General features: G+C 35.8%; 1 protein-coding gene across 1 annotated transcript; it reads left to right on the top strand.

The window, feature by feature from the left end:
* The first annotated feature begins 7,231 nt into the window (after positions 1–7,231).
* Positions 7,232–9,395, top strand: LOC133521912 (uncharacterized). The gene is made up of 2 exons (XM_061857031.1): positions 7,232–8,294; positions 8,568–9,395. Exons 1-2 carry the CDS (start codon positions 7,494–7,496, stop codon positions 8,970–8,972), a joined length of 1,206 nt encoding a protein of 401 aa, XP_061713015.1. The 5' UTR covers positions 7,232–7,493; the 3' UTR covers positions 8,973–9,395.
* Positions 9,396–11,598: the final 2,203 nt, after the last annotated feature.

Raw genomic sequence — 11,598 nt, 5'->3', positions numbered from 1 at the left:
TTAACCCTCCCAGAATTGCTCCTCTCTCCTTTAGGATATGCTGTTTCTGATGAGTATAAAAATGTTGTGAATGACATGGTCACTGCATGGGCCGCTTTAGGTTTTATTTAGCATTTTAACTGTTGTAATTGTCTTTGAATCCCTAGTTTATGTCGAACTTAAAACTCTGAATAAATGAATTGAGAAACTAATCATGTCCGTGTTTTATTTTAGTTATATAGTAAAGAAAAATATACAAGTATTTCTGCGTATCTTTCGCCAGCCCCTTTTTCGTGTCCGGTATGGTGAACGTTTAAGAGTAAGTAAATTCACGAGCGGTCTCTATTTAAAAAAAAAGTTTTCTTAACCTTAAACAATGGATGCCATCAAGTTCTGAATGCTTAATAACAAAAAATATGAAAAAAAAAAACAATTCTAGTACGCTTCACTTTTGTACGACAATTAACTAATAAATAAATAAACTTGTTTCGCGTATATCGCCGTATTATCTATAGGTATATAAATGCTTGTGTCCTGACTGATTGAATGTCTGATTCATCAACGCAGAGCCGAAACTACTAAAGCTAGTAAGTTGAAATTTGCACACTAGGTTTCATTTATAAAGAGTAAAAGAGATAAGAAGCGAAACGTTTGTATGGCGTTCAAGTTTTATTTTGAGCTAGGAACTTGAAACTTCGTAAAAAGGTGTTATATAAATAATATAATAATAATTCAGCCTATACAACAAATAAAAAATTTTTTTTTGGCTAATTTCACAAAAAGTCATATAACATTTTTTGCTTCTGTTGACATTACGAATGCACCGTTAAAATTTCTCGCAATGCTCACGGGCACCTTGTGTACGTCCCACTGCTGGGCACAGGCCTCCTCTCATGTGCGAGAGGGCTCGGGCTATAGTGCCCACGCTAGCCCAATGCGGATTGGGGACTTCACATACACCTTTGAATTTTTTCGCAAATGTATGCAGGTTTCCTCACGATGTTTTCCTTCACCGAAAACATTCGTATTATATGAAAATAGAAGAAAAGTAATTTCAATGGTTTTGGAAAATAGTCTGTTAAAGGGGTTAAAAAGGGGATGAAAGTTTGTATAGGGAACAACTTCGTAAAAAGGTATTATATTAAAATAGAAGAAAAGTGATTTCAGCGTTTTTGGTCATTTATCCCTAATTGGGTTAAAACAGGAATGAAAGTTTGGATGGGGGTCAAGTTGTATATGTTAGGAACTTAAAATTTCGTAAAATTTTATAGAAATAGAAATAGAAGAAATTTATTCAGAAAACGCTTAAGTTTAAGTAATACATGAGACGACAGAATCAATTTATTATTAAGCGTCACTGAAAAGGTCTCCACTCAGCTTAATGTCAAGATACCACCTAAGGATCTCGACGCTGGTCTTCCGTGGAAACCTTTCCGAGAAAGCACAGCTACACGCTAAAGTACAAAATTTTATATATTTAAAATTAGAAGTTTTTAGTAAATATCATAAGGCTATAATTATTATTCAATTAAAAGCTACATTAACAAATAAATTATTTAAATTATCGGTACCTAAACAGTCAGTCAGTCGTCATACAAGGCGAAATAAATTATAGGGTAGGCGTTCGTTCTAGTACATGGCATAGTGATGGCACAGGAGTATACCCAATATTTATAATGTTTGTATGTGTAGAATATGTTTTTTAAATTTACATTTAAATGAACTAATTGACGGTGAGTTCCTTATAGGTGGAGGTATATCGTTCCAGCACTTCGTGGCAGAGTATTTAAAACTGCCACGAAATGCTGCGGTGCTGTGCCTTGGGCAAATAAAACGAATGGCTCCCCTAATATGGCGCTGTGAAAAAGTTAACTTTTCATAGAGGTAGAGGGGTGTCATGGTCTTCATAATGCCAAAAAGCATGCAAGCAAAATGCAGCGAACGTCGCGATTCCATATTCATTAACCCACTATTATTTAAATAAGGAGTTACATGAGTTCGAGGTGGAATATTAAAACAAAAACGTGCACATGCGTTCTGCAGCCGCTGCATTAGCTTTTTTGTTTGGTACAATAGACATCCACCTATGACAGTATCAGCATAGTTGAGTTTTGACAGTATTAAAGATTCACAAAGAGATATTCTTACGTCAGTACTTAAATATCTACGTACACTATATAATATCTTAAGTCTATAAAAACATACTCTAGAGATCTCCAATACGTGGTTGTGGAATCTAAGTTTACCGTCCATAAGCACACCCAAGTTCATTGCTTCCGTTACATGCTCAATACAATCATCCCCAATCTTAATCGAAGGGTTGTGGTTGCACATTTTACGCCTTTGCTTCTCAGTACCAAGTACAAGGAATTTTGACTTTGCTGGGTTTAAGACTAGACTGTTTTTGTTGGACCATTGAACTATTCGTCTCAAATCGTCATTTATTTTTTCTACAGCATATGAAGTATCATTTGGCTTACAAGATAAGTATAACTGAATATCGTCAGCATAAATATGATAAGCACAGTTTTTGATAGCTTTCACTATATCCGCGCTATACAGTATATACAGAATAGGACCCAAAATTGAACCTTGCGGCACGCCATGGGAGACTAAAGAAGCTTCAGACACTTGAATGTTACCATTCTCACTAATTAATTGGACTCTCTGTCGGCGACCGTTTAAATAACTAGAAAACCATTTCAATGCCCTGATGTCAAACCCATAATAGGCTAGTTTCGAAATAAGTAAATTGTGATCAATGGTATCGAACGCACGTGAAAAATCAAGCAAAACCATGAATGATCCTTTTCCAGCATCGAGATCAGTCAAGATGTCATCCACAACGTCAAGCAATGCAGTTGATGTACTACGCCCTGCTCTAAAACCGGATTGCTTTGATGGCAATATAGAGTTAGCTTCAAGAAACTCAGTCACTTGTTGGCTTACTACTTTTTCTATAATTTTCGACAAAAAAGGAAGAATACTGATTGGCCGAAGATCTTTGTAGTCGGTTGGATTGCTAATTTTAGGTATGGGTTTAATAAGAGCTTCCTTCCAGGCTTCAGGAAATATTCCTGACTGAATCGATTGATTTATTATGGCTGTGATGACTGAAAGGGTTCGTGGAAGCGTCAATAGAATCATGTCACGCGTGATGCCGTCAGATCCCTGGGAGTTAGAAGAGATTTTGAGAATAATTTTTGATACCATGTTTTCATCCACTGGCTTTAGACTAAACGTAGATGAGTTAAAACGGTTATATTCAAAAAAAGTTAGGTCTGAAATTGTGACATTTGTATTCGGAGTATTAAGAAAATGATTATTGATTGAATCAGGATCATTAAACTGACTAGGGAAGCTGTGGTCTTTTTTGTTAAAGTCAACAATACTATGCTTTATGTTTTTCTATAAATTACGAAAGTTTTTACTTTGTGCGTTAATTTTGCTATTAAAATATGCTTGCTTCTCAGTAAACATGGCTTGGTTAACAATACTTTTTAATTCTTTGTAATATAACTTGTGAGAATCCTGACCAGTGGCGCGGCATCTAGTGTGTGCTTCATCCCTAAGTTTTATCATTTCTTTGACTGTAGGCGTTATCCAAGGATAGCTTTTATTTTTTAAATAAATCTTTTTAACAGGAGCAAATAAATCAAAGATGTGCCTAAGATATACATTAAAGGATTCAAGTGACTCATTAACAGTAACATTAGTTTTTGAAAATTCATCCCCTAATAGCGTAAAAAGGGGTTGAAAGTTTGTAACGGGAACGATTTGAGTAGGGACCTGGAAGTAGTAGAAAGAGAAAATATTACAAAATACCTACGAAAAATAATTTTACTGGTTTTGAAAATTCAACCCCTAATAGGGTAAAAAAGGGGTTGAAAATGTGTTTCGGGAATTAAATCCACGCGGGCGAAGTTGTGGGCAACAGCTAGTTTTATTATATCTGCTACAGTCCGTAATTCTGAACCGACTTTAGTTCTTGCAGCGCCTGTGCAGAATTAGTTTGTACCAAAGAGAATTTAAAGTAGAGGTGAATTGTCAAAGAAAATTTTGTAGCCACAGTAAATTTACTGCCATCTTTCGAAACATGAATATAACTTTTAGAACGCCATTTGACTTTGATCGTTATTCTTTCACTGATGTGTTAAATTTACCGCCATCTAATAGATCAACATTTATTTAATTTGTACTGACTCTAAGTGACTTTGACTGACTGACTCTAACTACCCAAGCACACTACAAGAAAAGACGCTTACCACAAGGATTTTCTTACACTGACCGGCCTGTTCCTATCTCTGTTGCACGCGCGTAATTATGTTGTTGTTTCGCCCATGATGCCGGCTGTAAATGTCACTGTGCGAGCGTGATAGCAATATCATTATTCGCGTGTAATAGAGATAGCAACAGGCGGGTTAGTGTACGAAAATCCTCGTGGTAAGTGTCTTTGCTTTACCAACAGTTAAAGGGGCCCACTGATTACCAGTTCGCCGGACGATATCGGCCTCTCAGTTATACGCGATTGTTAGCTTTTGCGAATAAATGTTGCACGCTGTGGCTCTAGAGGCCGTTAGCGATTTTAGTCGCAAAAATGTCAAATTGATAGATTTAGCGCATGAAATTGTACAGCTTTTGTTAACTATTAGAAATAACAAGTACTGGTTTCTATTAGCACGTCTTGTTATCTTTCATTTTAATAAATCGTTTTTTTGAAAACAGACGCTCTTAATTAATGATGATTTTTTTTCTGATGGACGTTTAGGTAAACGCGCATAAAGCAGTGCAGCAGCGCAGCTGTTTACAAATACAAATAATTTCGTAAAGTTTGGACTGCTAAAAATGGTAATTTTGTATTACACATATCCTGTAATTCCTGTACTTACTTTAATTTATTAAAGTACATTTTTGTTATTATAAATTTGCAGTAGTGTAAATGAAAGTTAGACGAAATCAATTTTCTCCGCAAATTACTTTAAAACAAGTTACAATTTTTCAGAAAATCGACTTAATTTCAACGTAATTTTGATACTTAAACAATCTACAACATTTGTTGAAACTGTTCTTATACATAATTTAGTATAATTGACTACCATAATTTTTGATGAATTTTCAAAAACTGTCCCTTCTCGTCACATATTACCGGGGACGCATGCTTGCGACCTCATTATATAAAGGCAAGATGAAAAAACGTGCTGATGATACCGATACTTGTTATTTAAATATTACGTAACAAAAGCGACTCAACGACTAAAACTGTCATTTTTGCTCTAAAATCGTTACCGGGCTCTTAAATTAGTGAAACGTCACCACCATGGGCACCATGCACATGACTATTTTATTTGTATTCTTGACAGTATAACTTTCTGAAATTTTAGACATTATGACACCTAGACATATTTATATATGTAGATTTTCTAACATTAGGGCATCATAACGGATCATAACATTCAGCCTTGTTGACAAATGGGTATTGTTAAATCCACACACCACATTAGGGCTCATGCTAGACAACGTCCATAATGTGTTTATTTAGGGTCGCCGTAATCGAAAACGACAAGGAGGACTATATATATTGTTAAATCTGGACTTTCCGACATTATAACATTCGGAATAATTGACAATGGACATTATGACACCTTTCACACACTAGGTCATTATGACACCTTTCAGACACATACGTATATGCCACTAAAGGGATGCGACTGTGCAAATGATGCTCGCCAGTTTATATTTAAAATAGGTAGAGGTAGATTGGCTTCTTTTAGGACTGCAATTATTATTTGCAGGGGACATCTTTTATCTGCCAGCTATTTACAACGGATTTGTTTGTCTAGTTTAAACAGTCAACGCAACGTTATATCAAACATTTCAGGTATATACCTAGCTACATTGTCACAGCGAGCACCAAGAAATTATTTTTAAATACTTATGAAATATTACAGTACTACAATTTGGTCATACATATCATTGTGATATAATATGTAAGTGGGTTGGGGTAATATCGAACGGTTTTTTCATGAGGGATAAGATGAGAAGTAATTTTTATTTTTATTTTACTTACATTACAATACTATGTTACTAACTATAGTTGATACTTTTTGTAAATGTGTAATTACCATCATGACATATCTAAGGATTATATATAAAGCCTTTTTATATATATATATATATATAAATTTGTCCTATGGAGTGTGGAATTAAAAGGAGTGAAATCTCTTATGATAGAACTGTTGTAAAGGTGTCCAGCTGTCAGCTATAAATAATAGTTCCAAATCTCTACAGAGTAGCGCTAGAGTAGCTAAGAACGTAGGCGTTATTGACGGAGTGAAGTGCGCTGTCTATAATTAGATTTTTTTATTCAATTTTCTAGGTGTTATAGCGCCATATATTTAAGATTAGCTTCCATAGCTTGTCCCCTAGAATCCAAGACTGGCTCATCTTCACGTATTACCGCTTCACGCAATCCAAACCGTACAAACAAACCGGAAAATCATGTTCCTTAGTTAAGTTAAAATAAATAAAGTGTTGTATTGTGCTATAAGCCAGGATTTAATACTGGCTTATTTAAGACGCAGTACAAATTAATACATTTATTAATGAGCTTACTGTGGGATCAGGTTGATTTGTGTAAGATAATCCAATATATTTTTTATATATTTATATAAATCTGTATTTACGTTGTTTACACTAAATCAGTAAGTATAGATTGAGTTGTAATTCGACCATTTATTCCTTAAAAGAGTTTATTCTTATTCTTTATTCTAGAGCTAATCTGCAATGCAGCTCAGTCAACCGACAGTCTTAAGAGGAAAGAATAGCTTTGCGATCCTAGCGGAATTACTTACATTACACTAGGTATTTTTTCTATGAAATTCCATTTTGGGAGAAAACGGTTTCCACTACCTAAATCTTAACAAATCACTTTGATTTTGATGTCGATCGCTTCAACATATTCAAGTTTTATAGGTTTCGCTTTAAAAAAAAAGGCTCTTTTGCAAATTTTGAAAAAAAAAGGAAAACCAGAAAAGGAAGGAAGGAAGTTTTTCATTGCGTCAATAACATACAAATGCTAAATTCAGCATGAATTATTGCAAAATCTTCTCTTCTAAGTAAAAAGGCGTACACAGCGCTGGGAAGGTAATCCCTTATGCTTGTAATGTACATGATACTTACTAATTAATAGCACTCGTTTGGCCTGTTCTGACAGAATGGTAACTACGAAACCCTACACCGAGCACTGCCCGACATGCTCTTGGCCGATTTAAAAAAGAAGATGATATGCAATTGCTATTTTAGACTAGCACGCCTGAAAGGACATTATGTTGAATAGTTCATTGTAATTAGCTATTGTGTCACCTTGTATCATATGATCACACTCAATTTACTCTCGCCAAGATAACAAAGTTAGATAAATGAGTTAACTAACTCCATTGTTACGATCTCCAGCAAGGAACAAGTACGTAATTTAATCGGAATAAACACAATTAAGTGAAACAGTGTGGATAACAATGGAAACTAAAAGCATCTATGTACTCGGAAGGAGGGTGATCGATATGTTCTATAGCAAAGGGTTCTCTGATGTTAATATCCAGTTTGAAACGGGACCCGCGAAAGGTGAAGGAATTGTTGGTGACATATTTCACGCTATCATCAGTGCGGTCAACAAGGATGGAGTCCCGGTCGAGTTCGAGACGGTCATTAAGTGCGCTCCCACCAATATAAACTTTCGCAAGACCCTGCCAGTGAGAAACTACTTTCTTAGAGAAGCTTTGTATTACAACAAAATCGTCCCAATATACGATAATCTGCAGGATCAATTCGAGTTATGTGTGCCACAAGAAATGAGATGCTTACTCCCTAAATGTTATGGAGTCTGTGACGATTTCAGACAGGAAATGGTAATCCTTGAGGACCTAACTAAGAAAGGATTCTGCGTCGCGCCTATACAAAATGTAGATTACGACCATGCTGTAATCATGCTCCAAACTATAGCAAAGCTGCATGCTTTGTCTTTCATTTACGAACAACGCTATCCGAAAAGATTTAGAGAAATGGCGAACCAAATAAGTCGACACCTGTTTAATCCATTACACGATGAAGAATTTAGCGCCACATCTATGATCCAACATGGCGAAAAAACTATGACACAATTTATAAGTGCCATTACAGACGAATCATTGCGGAAACGATTTGAAACAGTCGCGGGAACAAATTCGTATAACAAACATATTGAACTTGCAAAAGCTGGAAAAACTATGGCAATTTTACACGGTGATAACTGGCATAATAACCACATGTTCAAATATAAGGTAAGACCAGTCGTAAACTGAAAACAATTAAACTCATATAAAATATATGGAGGTATTTAAGACATACCGTTTTTATATTCGATATTTTATGTGCTTTTAACCCTTTTTAATTGGTCTTAACCTCTGAAAACACTTGCAGACGTTAATCTCGCCAAATCTCATACTCATATACGCAGATCTTTCAGTAATTTTCAGTGATTCATTATCTTATCAGTATCCGTCCGTCTGGCAATGTGTCGCAGACTTGATACAAGAGCTTATTCTTTGTTTTAGAACGGCAAGCCAATAGAAGGAATACCAATAGACTTCCAGTGGTCAAGATACGGCTCGATAGCCCACGATTTTATGTATTTGTTCTTCTCCGATTCCGGGGATTTAAGAAGAAATCATTTCCACCGGCTGGTAGACGTATACTATGCAGAACTCAAAGGCTTTCTGTCTCTGTGTGGGTATGATGTTAATAAGTTTTGTTCCTACGAACAATTCAAAGAAGAACTGAAAAGTCTAGTCTTGATAAGCATTATTGTATTCATGATTGCTGCACCTCTTTTCAAAAATCCTGAGATAACTATTCCAGAAAGGCTTTCGTCCCCTGCAACATATTACGCTGTGACTGAAGAATACAGAGCAACTGTCAACGATATGGTCACTGATTGGGCAAATTTGGGATTCTTTTAAACTTTTATTCGACTACTATTTTTTAATGTAAAATGCAAAGTGCTTACATATACATAACATTATAACTAAGATTACATGAAATAAAGAGTTAAAATTATGAAATTTAAAAAAAAAATGTGGGTCAGGCCCCTAAAGATGAACAACTCCCAGAAAATGAACGTTGGGCTTTTTAAATATTGGCGTACTTTACACGTTTAATGTTTTTTGATGGACACTTTTCATACAGAACAATATTTGTACAAACATCGAATATTTTCATACATAGAAATTTTCCTCCTTTTATTCCACACTCTATAGGTCTAACGCATTACCAATTTTGACATCCGTCATCCACCGCGAATTTAACCATTGCAACTGTGACAACTTCAGTAGCGACATCTGCACTTTGTTTTTTTCGTTATGATTGACATCTATTGGTATATAAAGCCTGACCAGCGGTGTCATCATGGTTCCATTTTTGTCGCCTGTTACTATTCCCGTCACTTTCGCACTTACATACTAGTTAGAACGTGACAGGTATGGTGACAAATGACAAAGAGCCGACCATCTTAGCCCTGCAGTAATATATGATCAAGCGCCATATTGCGGAATTTTCCATCAGGTGAGAGTGTGGTCAAACGCTTACCTTTTCGTAGTAAAAAAAACTAAACTGAACTGTCACCATATACATAAGAATAACAGCGCCCTCTTGACAATGATCATATATTTCTGGTTGGGCTTTACATATACAATTTATGAACGTCACTGTTCATACCTATCAAACACGGTTGGTGCTGGTAATAATGGTAATACAAATACAAATGAACAGAATTTAAGAGAGCAAAGAAAGACGAGTGGTTAAATAAAAGAATTGATAAGATTGGTTTATTTATATTGGTTTTATATTACGTAAAATATCTAATTTAAGATGATTGGTGTTTTGTCGGTCAATGTCTGTAAACAAGCAGTATATCTATAGTCTATGTATAGTATGTAGTCTGCATACATCGAGCGGCTGAAGCACGGTCGAATTTTTATCACTTGTCACTATGCCTGTCACGGTCTAACAGGAATGTAAGTGTGAAAGTGACAGGCATCCGTTCTATTGCCACAGTTCTCTGTGAATTGTATCATGTTTAAGGCGTGACAACTTGACAAGCAACGTCGATTACACTAATGACAGCATACGGTCACGTCTGAAAATATAGATACGGACAATGTGCCAAAAATATGTATACACTACTCTAATATATGGGCCATAAGGTCGTGTATACATATTTTTGGCACTTCGATCTTGTCGATGTTTTCAGACGTGACTGTACATTGAAGATAATATTTAATTTATTAAAAATTAGGAAGTCACAAGACTTCATGATTTTTATCGAGTAAAAGTTATCGAGTAAAAGTGTCGTGTTACAGGCCCGGTATAACTTAGCCATTTTTATGCTCCAAAAATGAACTGCTTTATACATATACATATAACTTTATTTTTATTAACGACCATTAGGTAGGCGTGCGCGGAGCCGAATCCAATACGAAGAGTCCCTTTTAACACATTGAGACGTAAGGGGTACACTGAGCGGATGCTGCCCTTATTATAGTAGTAGTAGTAAACTCTTTATTGTACAAAAATACATATTTAAAGTAACATATACTTAGTAAGAAGTACAAAGGCGAACTTATCCCTTTGAGGGATCTCTTCCAGTTAACTTTTGAGTAGATGAGAGGAGAGAGTATTATTTCAGTAAAAATATCTGAACACGCACTCTCACGCCTTGACAATAGAGGCGTGTTCAGATATTTGTGAGCACCTGGGCCGCTCCGATATATCTGATGGCGACTTTACTTATACCGGTTCATTAGAATTTACTTTTATGTCTCCTCAGTGTATCATTGGACCGTAGAATCTTTACTTTAGCCAAGATAACATCCCAGATAACTATGTTAATGGAAATTACCAGTGCAATGTATTTATTTACACACATCGTGTAAGCAGAACGAGATTTGATGTTTTTCCGTGATTTTCGTGAAAATTGCCTGACGATGAAAATTGAAAAACGAAAAATATGAGCAAAGGATTCAATAACGTTAATGTCCGATTCAAAACAGTCGTGTCCCACTCAATGAATAGCGGCTGCTGATACGTACCTTGGATGTATTATTTTAATATTTTGTGTAATAAAATGTTGTACTCGTATACATTTAATACATTTTGTTAACTGATACATTTTTTTTTCATAATACTAAATATATTTGGAGACAACGTCACACAAAACGACTTAATTCCAAATATAGCAAAGCTTGTACTACGATGGGGCATGGCACACTGCGTCCGATTGGCAAGTCGCTCCGTTTGAGCGAGACAACGCTAAGTGCCATGCCCAAATGGTTACTAAGCGACGATACATAGCCATAAGTGCCATAACTCAGGACGTCCTGCAGCGGTATCATGGTCGCATTTTTATCACCTGTCATGCCATGCATCACTTTCGCACTTACATACTTGTTAGAACGTGACAGGTATGGTGACAAATGATAAAGAGCCCACCATATTAGCCCTGCTGCAGCGGTATCATGGTCGTGTTTTTGTCACTTGTCATATCATGCGTCACGTTCGCACTTACGTATTTGTTAGAGCGTGACAGGT

This window comes from Cydia pomonella, chromosome 10 (genome assembly GCF_033807575.1).
Source record: "Cydia pomonella isolate Wapato2018A chromosome 10, ilCydPomo1, whole genome shotgun sequence".
Taxonomy (NCBI): Eukaryota; Metazoa; Arthropoda; class Insecta; order Lepidoptera; family Tortricidae; genus Cydia; species Cydia pomonella.
The sequence above is the reverse complement of the archived record's forward strand: the minus strand, read 5'-3'. Positions and strand labels throughout refer to the sequence as shown.

Excerpts from the sequence above, each read along its gene's own strand:
- LOC133521912 (XM_061857031.1), top strand. The coding sequence starts at position 7,494 with ATGGAAACTAAAAGCATCTATGTACTCGGAAGGAGGGTGATCGATATG. Across the intron at positions 8,295-8,567 it reads ACCACATGTTCAAATATAAG|AACGGCAAGCCAATAGAAGG; the intron begins GTAAGACCAGTC and ends TCTTTGTTTTAG.